At 35.4% G+C, this 19,740-nt stretch overlaps 2 protein-coding genes across 3 annotated transcripts in view; one reads left to right on the top strand and one right to left on the bottom strand.

The window, feature by feature from the left end:
- Positions 1–4,377, top strand: part of itga4 (integrin alpha 4) — a 35,191-nt gene extending 30,814 nt beyond the window's left edge. For both annotated transcript variants that reach the window (XM_051906849.1, XM_051906850.1), the window contains 3 exons: positions 258–356; positions 461–580; positions 1,471–4,377. In XM_051906849.1, the coding sequence (XP_051762809.1) occupies positions 258–356; positions 461–580; positions 1,471–1,557 (306 nt within the window). In that variant the 3' untranslated portion in view covers positions 1,558–4,377. The remainder of the gene's footprint in view (positions 1–257; positions 357–460; positions 581–1,470) is intronic.
- The window catches only part of cerkl (ceramide kinase-like), an 81,598-nt gene continuing 65,964 nt past the window's right edge, over positions 4,107–19,740 (bottom strand). The window contains exons 7-13 of the mRNA XM_051906855.1: positions 15,858–16,035; positions 15,574–15,630; positions 15,276–15,307; positions 13,349–13,457; positions 9,411–9,507; positions 7,238–7,437; positions 4,107–4,559 (exon numbers count right to left, since the gene is read on the bottom strand). Coding sequence (XP_051762815.1) covers positions 4,478–4,559; positions 7,238–7,437; positions 9,411–9,507; positions 13,349–13,457; positions 15,276–15,307; positions 15,574–15,630; positions 15,858–16,035 — 755 coding nt within the window. The 3' untranslated portion in view covers positions 4,107–4,477. The remainder of the gene's footprint in view (positions 4,560–7,237; positions 7,438–9,410; positions 9,508–13,348; positions 13,458–15,275; positions 15,308–15,573; positions 15,631–15,857; positions 16,036–19,740) is intronic.

Genomic DNA, 19,740 nt, shown 5'->3' with positions numbered 1-19,740 from the left:
AAACTTATGATTGGCCAACAGTTTTTTTTATTGCACAAACTAAAAAAATAATTGCCCAAGATGCCCACCATGTCAACTGACTAGACTTTAAGCTTGGCTTGGTTGGGCTTCTTCCAATTATAGGCAATACATTTTCCTCATAGACTGGATGCAAAAAATTAGTAAGGCAAACATAGTTTGACAGATGTATTACCTGAACTGTTTACCCAAAAGAGCAACTAAAACACATGACCTTGATACATGTTTGTTTCCTATAGGGCAGACATGCTATCATGATGATACGAGGCATGATTGACCTTATTTCACCAGTGCAGGATGCAAACACCATCCTACTACAGAATGACATTTCTGCTAGAGTAAGTAGTCTGAACCTCTAAAAACAGTGATGCATAATGAGATTAATGCTGCATTTACAACCTTTTGTTGCTTGTTATGAACTTGAATGTTTGCAATGTTACAGGTACTCTTGGAGGCTCTGTATAGCATTCAGCCTGTGATGGCTGTGCAGATTTTTCTAATAGTATCCAGTCTGATTGTTGGACTGATCATTTTAGCGCTGCTTGTGCTCACCCTCTGGAAGGTATGTATCACATGACATGTTCTCAAGTATGACAAAATGACATATTCTCAACTCATGGGAATTAAGAACTAAGAGCATAGAAAATATTAATTTAATTCACTAAAGCTAGACCTGAAATATCTGAAGATCTGGGGCCTCATTTATAAAGCGTACATACACACAGATTCGATCGTAGAGTGTGCGTACTCTTAAATCCATGCCAACACTCATATTTATAAAAACGGTCTTTGTCGTGGAAAAGTGCTTAGCATAGGGGGTTTAACAGCATGTTGGGCTTTAAAACTACATTGTAACTGTTACTGTCAGTACAGTAAAACTCTGTTGGAGAAGTTGTAGATAGCTATTAAAGCAGTGCTTTAATAACATATTCACTGCCTTTAATAATAAACTTACTAAAAATAATTTCAGATCCATTTCTAAATTATCAGTATATGTACACATTGATGCATTGCGCAGAATTTTTCAATGTTTTGTGTCATGAGCATTGCATTTTTAAGTATTAAGTTTAACTTTTAAGAGCACATTCACTGCATCCAAAATCGAATACTTCCCTAATATATTGTATACAAAAAAACAGTATGCCAAGAGTGTAGTATGTCCGAATACATAGTAAATTCTAATGTAGTACCTACTCAGACAGTTCACGATTTCAGACGCAGAGTACAGAAATCTGATTGGTTTCTGGTGGACCTGAACCAGCCCTAAACAAGCATAATTATACAGGGCTGTTAATTGAGCCCGAGTAGACATTCAGACAACCTATAAATTAGTAGATTTATCCCTACAATCAAATATGTCAACAAAGAGGGAAAAAAAAAATCTTTACAACAAGGCTTGTTTGAGTTTGAAATTTCCTTACTGACAATAATACATCCTCTTCCTTTTATTAGCTTGGATTCTTCAAGCGAAAGTTGAAGGAGGAGAAGTTTAGACGGGACAGTTGGGACTATGTACCAAAGAAAGAGAGCACGACATAATATGGGATTTACATCACATACAAAACCAATCAATGGAAGGGACAAACCATGAAGGACTACTGCTCTGACACCAAGAGCTGGACTCATGATAGCCGTTAACCGTAATGGCTGAAAACATTCATCACAAAGCGATGAAGACTTTCAAAAGAATCTGCATTTTCTGTCAGCAGGATGAAGCCAATGCACTTTAGAGTGAATCACTCCGGGGCTGCCGTGCCAAGGGAAAAAAGAATTCACTTCAGAATGTACTGTCGCTATAGAACATTACGGCTCTGTTCCAAAACCTAGTGAGCAACCTATGTAGGCTGTTCCAAAAGGTAGGATGCATAAAGATACCTTCATGAGGCCAAATTCTAAGGTAGTATGACAAATGCATTGCGACAAGCAGAGTTAAAAGTGAGAGAATGTTAATTATGAATATAATTTTTTCCACACTGAAAAGTCAAATTAAAATATCTATTAATATATGTACACTACCTTTCAAAAGTTTGAGGTTTAGATTTTTTAAGGCTTTTGAAAGAAGTCTCCCAATGCTGCATCAAACAACAGTAATATTGTGAAATATTATTACAATTTAAAATGAGAATTTATCAAATGTATTTTATTTCTGTGATGCAAAGCTGAATTTTCAGCATCATAACTCCAGTCTTCATTGTCACATGATCCTTCAGAAATCATTCTAATATGCTGATTTGCTGCTCAAGATTTTTTTATTATTATTATTATTATCAGTGTTGAAAACAGTTGCTTAATATTCTTTGGGAAAAGAACAGCATTTATTTAAAATAGAAGTCTTTTGTAACATTATATATGTCATTTTTGATCAATTTTGACTCCAAAACTTTTGATCAGTAGTGTATGTTATGTATTTTTATTAGTACTGTCAAATCGATTAATTGCGATTAATCGCATCTAACATAAAAAGTTTGTATATGTGTGTGTGTGTGTATATATATATATATATATATATATATATACACACACACACAGACACACACACAAACTTTTATGTTATATGCGATTAATCACGATTAGCAGGTTGCCGTCAAATCGATTAATCACGATTAATCGCATCTAACATAAGTGTGTGTGTGTGTATATATATATATACACACACACACACACATATATATATATATATATATATATTTACAAACTTTTATGTTAGATGTGATTAATCTCGATCAATCAATCTGACAGCAGCCTGCTCTCATTAAAATCCAATTGAAATCAATTGTGAGCCGAGTCTTAACTGTGGTGGTCATTGGTTATTTATGAGGTTATAATTAAGTTTTGATGCTGTCTTAAAAAACAGCTGCCTACGTAGGCTGTATCGATGGCAAGGCAGCTCGCTAGGTTTTGGAACAGAGCCTAATTGTTTCATCACAGGTTTGCCTACGATCACTGAACATATTGGCTATTGGCCTGCTGTAAAGGAGAAATTGCACTGCTGTAGCTTTTCTTGCTAAGGTTATGCCTGTGTATATGCGAAGAAAGGCTTGCTTTTTTACACCCGCAAGTTAGTATACCCTCCACAGAGGTGACACAGGCACTTTCCATCACTCCTCCTGAAGGAGAACATTGCTGTGATAGGGGTTTTCACACCTTTGCATCACTGCAGTATCGGTTCTTGAAAAAAAGGAGGAAACGATACACATTCTCTCTCCTCCCAAACTCTCGCTGCTGAGTTCAATAGTTAGAAGTTTGAACGGAGACGCCAGATGGAAGGAGCGAGTGTTTGCTGCGTGCCCTGGCTGGATGCCATGGAAACGGAGCAAAGGAGGCTGCTGTTGTGTGTCTGTACTGTGCTACAGAAGAGTGACGAGATTGGCATGTGTCTGGCTTCCAGCCATTGCTTAAGAGTGTGTGTATTCATTTTATATGGCACATATACACACACCATCACCTCTCACTCACACGCAGACCTGCAAGGAATCTGCACGTGCCCGTCATTCAAAGATCTGCTCATCCCCTGCCCTTTGTCTCTTAAATTAGGAAATATTTTAGCTAAGGGTATTAATGAAAATAAATAACAGAATTAACTCAGTAATTATATAAAAAATTGGAGTATGCAGAACAATGAAAACTAAGCTAAAGCTATAAATGTGCACTGAAATATAACAAAAATTAAAATTACAAAGAAAATTAGGTTTTGTATTTTCAATCCAAGTTAAATTGTCAAATTTAATTTATTTACAAAACCTGATTATCATGCCAAATATGTAATATCATATGCTGAATGAATTTTGGTGCTATGTTATGAGGAACAAAAATGAAAACTTACTGAAATTGTATGAATAAAATGTTTTTTAAAGATACAAAAAAAAAAAAAAAAAAAATCTTTTTTTTTTTTTTCAATTTTGCCCAAAATCCATGCAGAAAATGTGGAAAAGTCAGCTGATTTTGTCTGTGATGCTCGTAAGCGTGTGTTGGTGTATGAACGAGACCTGAAAGGATAGTAAGAACAAACAGTCCTGTGAGAATCAAAGCTAAAAATGTGTAATATAATCTTTAGATTTGGGAAACCACATCAGATGGATTGCTTGTCAGTGATTTTTATAATATAAAAGATGCAAGATGCAAAAAAAAAAAAAAAGATGCAAAAAAAACTCTACTGTTCAGGGAATAGCATACAAAAAAAGCACATTGCTTTTTTATATCAGTATTTTTAATAAGTTAATGTAAGATTTTTTTTTTTCCTGTCTTTAAAAAATTGTTGAAAATTTTACTTTGGTTTAATTTAAATTCTTTATGCACTGGAATGTATTATGTGTCAAATGCTTTGCTCTGACATAAAATGTTCTATATATACATGTTAAAGCTTTGCTTTGTGCAATTTGTTTGTTCAATTTCTCTTAGCGCTATCTAGCACAATCTCTCTTGTGTGTGTGTGTGTGTGTGTGTGTGTGTGGTTGTTTGTTCAGATACAGCTGCATTTAACTGGCGACTCCTCCGCCTCCTCCACGTCTTCTCCAAAGAGTGTGAGGAGCTGCGGATGAACTCTGGAAAATAAACAGGACTGTCAGTACATTTAAACATTACAAGGATTTATCTGAAATACGCACACATCCCTCCTTCTTTCTTAGAACCTCACACTGTTCTGTTTATTCTTCTGACACTCTTTCTGCAGCTTTAAGAAGATGAATTGAGAGCTTTTTTATCAAGTGCTGCTCATATAATGTTTGTAGTGCCTTAAAACAACAGCCTGTGCTTACCCTTACTTCAAGTTCATTTTATCAAGTATACTTAAGTAATGTTCAAGTATATATTTTTAAGTAAAGTATACTAGTATCAATGTACTAGTAGTAAACTTATAAGTTTTTTATCAACACTTATATGTGGTTAAGTTTCATTTAAAAAAGTGTCAAAGACTATGTCCGGATGGGATTCAGAACAATGACCAAACACAGGTGGAGTAGATTGAGTCCATAAACACCTCCAAAGCTTCATAGTCCTCATTCAGTAACGTTTGGCAGTTTTTATTTATATGCTGTTTAATGTTTGATGATCGCTTTATTTTACATTTGCGTGAGTAATCTTCTATCGCTTGTTTCAGCTTCTTCTTTTCCTGCATTTTGATACGGAGATTCTGTACTCTTTCAGAAGATGCGTAACAGCGCCCCCTACCGTGTAGCCTGAAAATCCAGTCAATGGCGAGGAAAGAGTGAAGTAAATTTGAATTAAATTCCTATGTACATTACCAGTGGACTAGCCTACACAAAAATTCAGATACTCAGAATTAGGAATATATCTGTTTTCTTTATAAATCAATATTTTCAAACGATGTACTTTTATACTATACTTTTATAAATATACTTTTAAGTATATCTCGATCAAAAGACTGAGTCCAAGTATAGGCCAAATATACTTAGTCTTTTCTGTCAGTATAAGTCAAGTATACTTAAGTGCAATTTTAAGTATATTTCTCAGAAGTACATAAAGTATATTTCTAATAAGTATATAACAAGTATACTTTATTATTTTTAGTTTAAAAAAGGGCTGCACGATTAATCGTAATCGAATCAAAATCGCGATTTGGCTAAGTGCGATTATGACATCGCATAGGCTGCGATTTTTAATTTTAAAAATATGTACACGGCATGTTAGTGAAGAGCTGCTCTGTGATCAGTAGTAAATGACGCTCCATCTGAGAGCACTGCATTAGAAAAAGCAACACACGTCAAATATACAAACTTTCCAAACATGAGAAGCCTTTATGAACTTCTTTTCTAACAAAAGACAACATTTAATGTGTTTTTACTCCAAACTCACTTCATAACGTCAGTTGAGTGTTTGAAATAGCATCTTAATTAGCATTGGATTATAAATATACTTTATTATTACGGAAATACCAGAGAAGGCTTGAAGAAAACATATAAACCATGCATTGTTGTAGTCGTCTGTTTATTTTATTCATGTTTAATCAATCAAAGCGTTTCTACCTTCTTTTTATTCAGTCAGAGCGATAGCATGATGCCCATTTGGGATTTCCTGGAACAGCGTTTGTTATATTGCATATATTTGGAGTATTTGGAGTATCTGCTCAAGTGTCTGCTTGGAGTATCTGCTTTCCAGTATGAAACAGACATGTTTAGCGCCAAGTAAAGCTCACTCAATTCTACTCAGGGTAAAAATAGGAAAAATAATTCCTCTCTCTAAAGAACTTTGAGGGGAACATATAATCAATATGTTTTTCTCCAGCGTACATAAGTGTACAGGGTTTTTTTTTCCACAGTGGATGCATAAGAGGCACGTAGTTCATATTAAATACATGGAAAATACATGATTTTGCACACCTCCTGACAAAAATAAAGAAATTATTGAGACAGATTTTTATCATAATAACATAATATTTGATAATAAATCCTTAGACCTTTCTAATGATTTATAGACATACTGCTTGCATGTTAACAGGTAACCCCACATTTTGTCATACAAGTTTTAAATATTATTTTCTAATTATTATAGTTATATTTATAATTAAATACTAATGCTAAATACTTTAATAATGTAAGTTATTACAACAGTAATATTTCTTATTTGGTTTAATATTTTTATTTAGCAATAATGATAATAATAATAACAAAAATTATTAGTCAAAATAATATATTAGCACAAAATTTTGGGCCAAATTGTGCAGCCCTACAAACAAGCAAAACAAGCCTGGTATTGTTTATAAAAAAAATTTTCATTTGTTTTATAAAATCGCATTTTAAATCACAAACCGCAATTTTAACCAGAAAAATCGCAATTAGATTTTTTCTCCAAATCTAATTGCAGCCCTAGTTTAAAAGAAGTATACTAATAGCATACTTGAATAAACTTCTTTTTCGTAAGGGTACACAAATCATGTAAAGTTCAGCTTGTGAACATCTGATACAGTGGCTATCTTGACTACTGTTTTGCAAATAAACAGGGATGAGACTTATTCGGTGTTATAAAATGGGAAGTAAATATAACTTTTATCGTGCTTTTGCCTTTTTGGAATTTCAATTATTTGCGTCTTTTATGATATAAAACCTAAAAAAGCACAATGACACTCAAAGTGGTGTATTACAGTGAATTTACTATGGTTAAGAGTCGTTTTAGAGGCAGCAACACCTCTTATCTATTGTGACAGCACAGCCTCTAATGGATTACTGCTGTAAATTTGTCTTGATGATTGACTTGAGTTTCTCACCTGATCAGGAGCTCAGATGGGACCTCCAAGAGATCTCCGTCAATGTTCCAGGGGTATGTTCCTTCGGAGGAGATGATAGGCATTGTTTTTGAATCACACTCCTCGTTCTCTTCCGAGACGTCGTCAGCCCAGCTTCCCTGAGAGCGTGGCCGCAGCCTCACTGCCTTTACAGTGTGTGTCTCAATAAAAGAGAAACCAAACTGCAGAAGGACAAAGAAGCATTATAGAAGTCGTGGATATATATATATACATACATATATATTTCAGAACTTTTCTGTCTGAGCTTTTATCATGTGTTCTGTAATGTGCAGCTGTGTGCAATATTTATTTGAATTTGACATATTTGAGGCTGTAGTTTAATGTAGGTCCACAAGGAGGCAGTGATGAACAACTGATCCTCATCAGTCCACTTCAGTCCTGTGTGTGTGTGACCTGGAGTGAACCTGGATACCGAACCAGGCCAGGACTGGGTTTTCAACTCATCACATCTTATATCCTTTTATTAGGATACCCAGGTATGTCTGTCAAATTATTGCTTAGCAGTCATTCTAATACCTCACTGCAGAGATCTTATGTAAGTACCATTTACTTTTTTTTCCCCTTTTCTTACTAAATGTAAACTATATATATTTAACCTAGTATTCTGGTGGAGTAATAATGGCTCTGACCCAAATCCTCTCAGCAGCCATGATGTAAAGCTTGACCCAGACAACGTGCATCAACTGCATGAATTTTCCTGTTCTGCGTCTTTGTGTGGTGATGAGTTCACATACAAATTGATTTGACAGTAAATCTCACAAAAAAAAATGTCCAGCTCACATTTCACTCTTAAAAAATAAGAAATTAAATTTTGTATAAAAATTGAGCCTGTACCTAGAATCAGTATGTCTTTATTTATTTATTTATTTATTTATTAAAATTTAATTAATTTATTTAAATGACAATTAAACAAAATCTCCCCTACATTCTGATTACTGTGATGCATAATGTTTTAAATTTCAGTATTTTTAAATCCCATTATTATCAGTGAGATTTTCATTATTGTACTGCAGTACTTTTTACTGTATTCCATTTTTTTTTGTTTAAAACGGCATAAATTAAAAGCTGTACAGCTGTACATGATGTAATGCTACATACTAAATTTATACTAAATACTAAAATTTATATTTGCCATATGTTATGAGATTTTTCATATATTTTTGCACATAATTAAGCACATTTTCTCTTCAAATTCTCATTTTGACCTGACCATGTTTTGCTTAAATGTTATCTGACATAATTAAGATTAATTTTTTCTGACACAGTTTAACTCTGAGATCTTGTCATATTTTATTACCATTTTTTTTAACTATAGTGAATAAACTGTATTAATGAATGAAATGTTCAAGGTGTCTGAATAAATTTTGGTTTGACTGTATACGAATACAGTACCATAAATTACCTTTATGTCTAAGACAAATTTCCCTAGGGACAAATAAAGTAATCTTGAATCTTGAATATATGTAAATAGTTCACCTTTGAAATAATACAGTATTTTTTATTTTTTTTTCACATTACAGTAATGAGAATTTATCTTAATGGGCTTGAAATAGCCAATTGTCTTAAAGCAAAATGTAATTTCTTACATCTTTCTTTTGATTTTGAGGCCAAATATGACCCAGACTTTTTTCTTTTCTTTTCTTTTCTTTTTTTTTTTTTTTTTTTGAGATTCAACCACTATTAAAATTCACTTGACTTTCTACATAGCTTTCTTCATGTAAATGAAGTGAACACACACAAGCTCTTTTAAAATGGACAATAAAGGCCTAATAGTCCAGCACAGAGACCCTGAAATTGACACAGCTTTGCTCTGCGGCACAATGACACGAGAGTGAAGTAGCAGTAGGTCAACGGCGCAACCTACACAGATTATTTATAGAATGTGGGTTAACAAACAGCTCTAGATTGGATTGCTTAAGAAAAAAGAAGAGACAGGCTCTGAAATGGGCTAATCTGTATTAGCCTGAAAAGTGTTTTGTGGGAAGCTGACAATCAGCGACTAATTTGACTTGACAGTATGCTAATTCTGCTTAAGCTGTGGAGGTTGTTAACTCTATTTGCGTAGGCTGGATTTCCTATGTATCAGGCTGATGTGAGTTAAGTAAGTTCTCTCGCTCCGCACAGGTGACCTCACCTGGTTGTTTGTGCTGCTGTACCTCTTCAAGTGCTTGATGAACTCTGACCTGGAGGTGTTGTCAACAACTATCAGCGCCATACTGCCATTGTTCAGCCTGTGGTAGACAGAAAAGGTTCACATTTATTGTGCTTACTTAAGTGCCAGTCGTGTATGGAGATAACACTGAGAATGCGGAAAACATCATGACCAGAAAGCCAATTCAACATTATAATAAGCCCTTTTCATATAATACTCTTTTCATATGGCCAAGAGGTAATGAGAATTGTATAAAATCAGTTTCTCTTCTGTTTTACCACAGGTCTATAAATAGATGTGCCGCACACAAGGACTGTTCCATATCTACACATCAGTGGACAATGTAAATGGGAGCTTCCAGGTAGAAATGGGTCCAAACAGAATCGGATTTCCACTAGATTCAAACCCCTATAATTATGTGCATAAAAATGAGAAAACTGCCATTCTTGATGGATGGATGGATGGATGGATGGATGGATGGATCAGTTTTTTGACATAACTATGAACCATGTGGAGGTATTTTGATTATGGCTTTCTTGATTCATCACTGACTTCATGACAGTTCACGTGTTTATTAACAGTAATATCAGAACAGCAATCTAAATTGTTGTTGTATTTGCTTGAGAAGAAACTGTGCAAAATTTTAAGACTTGTTTTCAAAGAATAAATCTCTGCCACTGGTATTTTTGTTCTTGCTTGTAGCATAAACATCACATAATTTTGCCGAATTTATGCTTAAAACAAGACAAAAACAAATTGGACAATGAGGTAAGCATAAACTTAAAGGGATAGTTCACCCAAAAATGAAAATTCTGTCTTCATTTACTCACCCTTAAGTTGTTCCTAACCTGTATACATTTCTGGTAACACTTTATTTTAAGGTGACGTAGTTACTACATGTACTTACTATAGTAATAACAGTAAATTATGCATAATTACAAATAACTAACCCTAAACCAAACCCTAACTGTAACTCTATAATAAGTACATGTAGTTAATTAATATTACTCAGTACTTATGAGTAATTACAATGTAACTACAGCACTGTAAAATAAAGTGTAACCAAATGTCTTTGTTCTGCTGGACACAATTAAAGGAAGATATTTTGAAGAATGTTTGTAACAGTTGATGAGATGCTATTGACTTCCATAGTATTTTGTTTCCATACTATGGAAGTCAGTGGTGCCCCACAACTGTTTGGTTACAAACATTCTTTAAAATATCTTCCTTTGTGTACAGCAGAACAAATAAATGCATACAGGTTTGAAACAACTTGAGGGTGAGTAAATGATGACGTAATTGTCATTTTTGGGTGAACAATCCCTTTAATTCAAAATATATTCCCAGAAAGAAAGTCTTAATATTTTATACAATTTGCTTCAACTAAAAGTATCTTATTTAAAGGACTTTTAGACAGCAAAACAAGACACAAACAAACTATTTCTTGCAATGAGAACCCTGTGACCCCCACTAAAGATGGTGCTTACGAGAAGCTGAGCTTAACTTGTGTCGCTCTCTAAATACAGGAAGGAGAGGGGGTTGTTGAAGCCCGTGGACAGATGCTCGGTCCTTAAGTCTACCCAGCCACTCCCTTTAATCAGAGTAATTATGTGCTGATTAGTCCAGTTAGGTGGCTTTGACCTTAGGAGTCTGATCCAACCACTGATTCCAATCTTCAGGATTACGTTGGCCTACTCTATACGGCTTCGCACACGAAACGCCCACGACACGGGCCAGGAAAACAGTCAGGAGACTCAGTTGGCCTTGCATGTTGCTGACACACTGACCTGGTCTCAAGGTTTTACAGTCCACACAGACATCAGCTACTGAGCCCTTCTTACTTGCTTTTAGGGCATATAGTCTGAAGGATTGAGGGCAGTGCTTAGTTTGTACAGTATGAGGTCTCAGAACAAGAATTGGTGACAGATTTGGGTGATCATGGAACATAAACTGTGTTTAATTAACAGAATCGCCACTGCAAGCATCATGACGAGAACTAACATCGCTACTACTGTATGAACATAAAGCTTGCAATGTAGATAATTTGATTTAACATGGTGGGACCGATTTAGTTTGGTTGCTTTGCGATGGTCGCTTGTAGTTTAGAGAACAGGTGTGTTGATGAAGCTCCACCACAGTGCTGGTGAGTTTCCTAATGACTTTTATTATGGCAAATGGAAGTGTAAATCAGATTCTTTTGCTAATAAGGAAGATTTAAAAAACACAGGTGAGACGGATTCTTAACAGCTTGCGTTTGTGCATGCAAATGTGCCATAATGAGAAGTGACAGGCGACTGCATCGTGACTTATTGTTTTCCTTTTTTAAGGGATATTGCAAGTTATAGATTAAACATATTTGTAGGTCAAAGCATTTCTTTCAGAGGTGTATAAGTAGATGTAGATGAATATAATTGTGTTGGCGCCAGATTGGGCTTGTCTGATGCTATTTACTATCATAATGCACATTGCTGGTCTTATTGTGCATGATCGATCTGTTATTCCAATTTTTTAAATTTTAAATTTTGGTCTGTAATTTTTCATAAAAAAGCAATAGCAGATTTACTCCTCTAAAGGAGAATTTTGTAATTTACGATGTACACTACCATCCAATATAGGTTGAGGTCAGTAAGATTTTTTTTTTAAAGAAATTAATTACTTTTAATTACTAATTATTACTTTTATTCAGCAAGGATGCATTACATTTATCACAAGTGGCATTAAAGACTTTTACAATACAATTTTTATATTACAAATACAAAAAAAAGGATAATGTAATGTAAGTAATGATGCTGAAAATTCAGCTTTGCATCACAGAATTAAATTACATTTTAAAATGAACTAAAATATAAACCGTTATTTTAAAAATGTAATAATATTGCACAATATTGCTGTTTTTGCTGTGATTTTAACCCTTGTGCGATGTTAAACCCTGTGACACCTTTTGTGTTTCCAGTCAAAAATGACCAGACTTTTAAAAATTGCTTGTAAATTGCTGGTTATGCTAAATTATCACCAATTATTGATTCAGTCTTTTTTGTCAACTTGTTTTCTTTCAATTAGGACAGGTTTTGTATTTATTTTTGAAACTTATTAATCGTGGGCCTCATTGATCTGAGGATAAAGTTAATCACTGTAAAAAAGAAAGCCTGTAATACTCAAAATAGTTTGTTTGTGTAGATGAACGTGTATGTATCCACGCATGCACAGGTCAGAGGCCTTTATCTTTGCAAGCACACATGTAAACATGAACATGATGAACATGCTCCTAAACACTAAATGTTTCTCTTGTTTTCGTTCTCCACCATTCATTTTCAATGGATGGTCATTTTTGACCAATATAAGCTCAGATCAAATACAATAAATAAATACAATACCTGTCCTAATTGATAGAAAACAAGTTGACAAAAAGACTGAATCCAATATTTGGTGGTAATATAGCATAACGAGAGATTTATAAGCTATTTTTGTAGGCAGGTCATTTTTCACTGTGAAAACATAAAAGCTTTTCAAAACAAACTTCCCGGTTAAACATTAAAGCACACTAGTGTGATAAATTGTACAGAATATTTTAAAATTTTATTAAATATTGCCCACAAATAATGCTTTTTTGGTCAAAAATTGAGGTGCATAAGATCAGAGGCCTACGATCAATCAGTTTCAAAAAGAAATACAAAACTTGTACTAATTGAAAGAAAACAAGTTGACAAAAAGATTAATCAAATAAATGCCGCCTTGGTGAGCATGAAAACAAAATCTTACTGACCCCAAACTTTTGATCAGTAGTGTATAAACTTTCCGTTGCCCTCAGGCAACTGTGCTGTAGAGGGTTAAATGTAAAGCATCTAGGAAGGATGTTGTCATGATTACTGCAAAAAAGTTTTCTAATGAGCGGATTGAGGTAGTGTGGCAGAGGTTCTGACCTGGTGTTTGGAGCCAGGCCCCTGGGAGCCATGGAACACAGGCAGGGAATAGCCATGATGCTGATATTCAGGTACAGGCCATGTCTGGTCTGCCAGGAGTCATCCTCACCTTTCACAACACAAAGAGTTTTTCCATGCATATACTTTACTCATACTGGAGGTGCACTTGAATGTTTTTAATGTGAAAGCAGATCATAGAATGGCAGTTTGAATGGGAGAGGTCGTCCTTGAGCAGCGACCTGGATGATTTTTATAAATGGTCAGGTATAATGACGCTTACTTTTTTGACTATTATGTTATGTTATGTTATGTTATGTTATGTTATGTTATGTTATTATGCCTATTTTTTTTAATTGATGCTTACTTTTTTGACTATTATGTTATATACCATTTATTCATAATCAATGATGCTTTTTTTGTCTAATACAATATAATACAATACATTAGGTAACACTTTACAATTAGGTTCCATTTGTTAATGTTAGTTAAAGGGGTTAGTTCACCCAAAAATGAAAATTCGGTCATTAATTACTCACCCTCATGTCGTTCCACAGCTGTAAGACATTCGTTCATCTTCAGAACACAAATATTTTTGATAAAATCCGATGGCTCAGTGAAGCCTGCATTGACAGCAAGATAATTAACATTTTCAATGCCCAGAAAGGTACTAAAGATATATTTAAAACAGTTCATGTGACTACAGTGATTCAACCTTAATGTTATGAAGCAACGAGAATACTTGCGCCAAAAAAAACAAAATAACGACTTTATTCAACAATATCTAGTGATGGCCGATTTCAAAACACTGCTTCATGAAGCTTCGAAGCTTTACAAATCTTTTGTTTCGAATCAGTGGTTCGGAGCACGTATCAAACTGCCAAAGTCACGCCCCCCAGTGGTGAACCATTGAAATTTCGAAACACTTATGACGTAACAAAACCTCGTTTACTGAAATCACGTGACTTTCACGCTCCGAACCACAGATTCAAAACAAAAGATTCGTAAAGCTTCATGAAGCAGTGTTTTGAAATCACCCATCACTAGATGTTGTTGAATAAAGTTATTTTGTTTTTTGGCACACAAAAAGTATTCTCGTCGTTTCATAACATTAAGGTTGAACCACTGTAGTCACATGAACTGTTTTAAATATGTCTTTAGTACCTTTCTAGGCATCTGAAAGTGTTAATTGTCTTGCTGGCAATGGAGGCCTCACTGAGCCATCGGATTTTATCAAAAATATCTTTATTTGTGTTCTGAAGATGAACGAAGGTCTTATGGGTGTGGAACAACAGAATTTTTGGGTAAACTAACCCTTTAATTACATTAACATGAACTAACAATGAAAAATACTTCTAAAGCATTTATTCATCTTGGTTAATGTTCTAAGCTAACAATGAACAGTTGTATTTTTACTAAATAATATTTAAAAAGAACAATAAATACTGTAACAAATATAATCGCTCATTGTTAGTTAATGTTAGTGATTATTGTAAAGTGATTCCATAATATATTATATTATATTATATGCCTATTTTTTTTTTTTTTTTTTCAGTGCACTGCATTATCATCCAGACCACTGCTGAACTGACATGTGTGAGCATTGGAGAATGTAACTTTTCTCAGCGCTGATGGAGATGGACCATATGGACCAATCACAGTCATTTGTGATAACAGGATAGTTTATTTAATCTTTTTCAGATTTGTATTGTGTTTAAATGTCCAGTCTCCAAAAAAACTATGAATGCAGCCCAATAGAGAATTCAGCTTTTAATTCGGCCGGTAAACATCCCCTTGAGGAACAACCCCTTTGTTTCTCATAGGAAACACTTATTAGCCAAGAGCAGATTTGCTGCCCAATGAAGCAGATATACGCAGGCTATAGCGGTACAATATCTTCAAGATTTTCTGCTAATTTAGCTGTACTCACAAATGGCTCCTCCATCTCCGTTTCGCTCAGCTCTGTGTAAAAGAAAGAGATGTTGTTTTAGCGCACAACCATTAACAGCATTTGAGTAATAATGGAGTTGTATGGGCTCTTCACAGTGTGGGGCAGCCTGCCTTATTAGCATTAGCTGGGTGACCTTCAGCATTTCCAGCATTTTGATTTCTTTCCAATGGCCAATTAAGCAGGGGGTGGTTTATTTAAAATAACATTCAAATAATTACGCTGAAAGTTGGATGGGGATGAGGGGCGAGAAAACCTTAAAAAATGTACTTTAACACACTTTGTCTGATCCTCGGTTCCTCTGCTGGTTATAAAGGACAGTTCGCAGTCTTCAGGTCTTCACAGGCACCGTCGGTCAGTTGGGGAGGGACACGAGGAGAGAGAACAAACGCGTTAGATGGAGTGTTATGATAAGGATTTCTAAGAGACAGTGCCCATGTGTGCTGTGCCAGGCTGGTCTGACACTAATCCCAGATTTGATAGAGCACCAGCCAGTCCCTTGGAGCCCACCAGATGAGAGACAGCTACAGCTGACAACACAACTGAGAAAGAGAGACCGCTTACTTGAGGTTTGCCAGTGTTTTAATGAGAGCGAACTCGCGGCGCTGGCTGGGTGGCATCCAGCGGTGTCTCTCTGCCAGTGCGAGCGTCCGCCCACCGAAACCAAACATGGCAGAGAAACCGAACCTCATCAGACGACCCATACAGCTAAAGCTGCACACATCCACAGGCTGATGATGACCTAGAACACGAACGGAACAATGTCAGTATGTGGAGGCACTAGGTACACCATGACACTGCCATAGAAAGAGTACAAAAGCACTAGGAACAAAGGACACTGCAGCTACACAAGGGTTCAAGACAAGGGGCGGTAAGATTCATTACAAATGTAGACTAAACTCTAAAGCAGTATGGCATGCATCCTTCATAAAGAAAGTGATCCCATAAAGCACTGCGACAAGGGTTGCGTCCAAAAGACTTGATGCCTTGTTTGCGCACGAAAGTACCTCACGAAACTGATTTTGGACAGGCTTCTGAGGCAGCATAATGATTTAAAGGGGTGGTTGATTATGATTTTACTTGTTTAACTTTAGTTAGTGTGTAATGTTGCTGTTTGAGCATAAAAAACATCTGCAAAGTTACAACGCTCAAAGTTCAATGCAAAAGGAGATATTTTCTTTTACAGAAATCACTTTTTAAGGACTACAACAAACAGCTGGTAGGGACTACAACAAGCTTCTTCCCGGGTTAGTGACATCACTAACCCCAAAATTTACATAAACGCTGCCCCCAAAACAAAGGGGGTGAGGCCATGTTGAGCTGCTTTAAAGAGGAAGAGTTGTTGTAGTAGATGTTGTTGCCATGCCGTCATGTTAATCACAAAAGATTAACGTGACGACACATGCTAGTCGATGAGTTGAATCAACTCCACAGCAACTACATAAATTTATCCACTAACCATTCAGAGACATCCAGATGCATTCTAAAAGTTGTAACTTCTTCCCGAGTCTCTCCATCAGTGTCCGACTCTGGTTTGAACAATGTAAGGCTGAACACCATTACTGACAATCGTCATTTTGGCTGCGTGAGATTCTCCAGCTTTGTTGTTGTTGAGCAACTGAAGCGCGAGCTGTTAAAGCTCCACCTTCTTCTGGAAAGCGTCTGGGTGCAGCAGCTCATTTGCATTTAAAGGGACACACACAAAAACGGTACAACGGGTTGAAGGTCCAAAATGCAGTTTCAGTGCAGCTTCAAAGGGCTCTACATGATCCCAGACGAGGAATAAGGGTCTTGTCTAGCGAAACGATTGTCCATTTTCTAGAAAAAAAAAAAAAATTATATACTTTTTTAACCAAAAATGCTTGTCTTGCACTAGCTCTGCAATCCGCCACGCATGACTTAATCAAGTTAGAAAGGTCACACGTGACGTAGGAAGAAGTACCGCGGTAGGGCGAAAAACTCTCCTCTCATTTTCTCCTCCAACTTCAAAATCATCCGATATCGTTGTTTCACCTTTTTATTTTTATTTTTTTTGTAAAGGCCGTTTGGCTTAATCTTTGCACGTTCGTTTTGTAGACACTGGATCTGTACTTTCACATGTCATGCATGACCTTTGTAATGTGATTACGTCATGTGTGGCGCAACGCAGAGCAGTGCAAGTCGAGCATTTGTGGTTAAAAAGTATATAAACTTTTATTTTTCTTTAGAAAATTTCTGATCATTTCGCAAGATAAGACCCTTCTTCCTCATCTGGGATTTTGTAGAGCCCTTTGAAGCTGCACTGAAACTGCAGTTTGGACCTTCAACCTGTTGTACCCCACTGAATTCCACTATATGGAGAAAAATCCTGGAATGTTTTCCTCAAAAACCTTAATTTCTTTTTCGACTAAAGAAAGAAAGACATGAACATCTTGGATGGCATGGGGGTGAATAAATTATCAGGAAATTTTCATTCAGAAGTGAACTAATCCTTTAATTACTACAATAGTAATTTTTGCTAGAAATGACATCTAACGTGGAAAATGTTGGTCAAAAACGTACATTTACACTCAAACTGACCACCAACCACAACTTTCAGACGCCATCTTTATTTTTTAGCTCAACTGTCACAGATTGAATGCACAGGATTGTGAGAAGCGAAAATCGATCAGATGAAGGTATGTTAGGAGACAGGAAGTGAAGCTAACATTGGATTCGGACATAAGAGTTTAGAGTTGATATGATTTTTTTTAATGTTTTTGAAATAAGTCTCTTATGCTCACCAATGCTACATTTATTTATTTATTTCAAATACAGAAAAACAGTAATGCTGTGAAATATTATTACAATTTAAGACAACTGTTTTCTATTTTAATATATTTTAAAATATAAATTTATTCCTGAGATGGCAAAGCTGAATTTTCAGCATCATTACTCCATTCTTCAGTTCTAATATGCTGATTTGGTTATCAAGAAACATTTTTAATTGTTATCAATGTAGAAGTTAGCTGCTTAATATTTTTGTGGAAACCAGGATACATTTTTTTTAATTAAACCAGTATTTCCACTTGCCATTGTGAGGCGTTTACTACAGTAAAGTTGACCAAGTGGATCTCTGAGTTGGTGAAATTAGCTGCTTAATATTTTTGTGGAAACCAGGATAAATTTTTTTCAGGCTTCTTTGATTAATAGAAAGTTTTTAACTTTATTTTTTTTTTTCAAACAACACTCACTTTTATCAATTGAATCCATCTTTGCTTAATAAAATTACAAATTTCTTTAAAAAAAAAAAAACATGGTTTGTGTAACATTAGCAACACATTATTAGCTGTTTGATAAAGTAAGCTAAAGGCTAATCATATCAAATACCGTTATGTGTCTGACATTGTTGAGAGCCATACATAAAACGCATTACCATTCTGATACATTGACTTGCCTGTATAATTCACTCTTTCACTTCTTCCACTTCTTCTGAATCTGGTTCAAACATATATGGCTGAATTAAACCAGTATTTCCACTTGCCATTGTGAGGCGTTTACTACAGTAAAGTTGACCAAGTGGATCTCTGAGTTGGTGAAATTAGCTGCTTAATACTTTTGTGGAAACCAGGATAAATTTTTTTCAGGCTTCTTTAATTAATAGAAAGTTTTTAACTTTTTTTTTTTTTTTTTTCAAACAACACTCACTTTTATCAATTGAATCCATCTTTGCTTAATAAAATTACAAATTTCTTTCAAAAAAATTAAATGTACTGGCCAAACTTTTGAATGGTAGTACTGTACATAATCAATATGTACATGCATATATTTATGTACATGGATGTATATGTGCATATTTAAGTAGATATATATGTTAATGTGCATCATATAATCAACAAATGTAATTCTAGTCCATTAGAAACAATAGAGTCATCTATCAAGTGTCAATGTGACATCTCTTGAGTTAATTCATTGCATATGTCGGAGTGAGCAGGAATGACTGGATCTGGTGGCCCATTGGTTGAGTCCAGTCCCCGTAGCCCAGCACATTCCTGACCTCCTTCTGTCTCCCCATGCATACGCTCTCCCTGCTTATGAATTATTCATTGGATCCTTCCAAATCCCGCCAGTTGGCCTTATTCACATGCGTAAATATTGCTTAATTAGAAATGAACAAGCCCTATATTGGCCTTCCTAAATAGGCATTACGCTCTCATTCGTGTCAGGTGTCTTATGTGCCGTTGATGTTTCTCTTTTGCCTTGCAGCAACAAAAGCCAGACACTTTGTGTAGTAAACAAAGAGGAAAATGTGTTTTTTATTATTCAGTTCACTTAACATAAGACGCCTAATGCCTGGATGTTGGAATGTCTAAGGAAAAGCTGTCGTTTGCTGAGCGAGTGCCTACACTTAGCTCAGCGGTTCGTACAGAGAACCACAATGTTTTGATGGAGCAATTAATCACGACGGTACGAGGATGTTTCTCAACGT

This window comes from Ctenopharyngodon idella, chromosome 9 (assembly GCF_019924925.1).
Source record: "Ctenopharyngodon idella isolate HZGC_01 chromosome 9, HZGC01, whole genome shotgun sequence".
Classification (NCBI taxonomy): Eukaryota; Metazoa; Chordata; class Actinopteri; order Cypriniformes; family Xenocyprididae; genus Ctenopharyngodon; species Ctenopharyngodon idella.
This window is presented reverse-complemented; position numbering and strand designations above follow the sequence as displayed.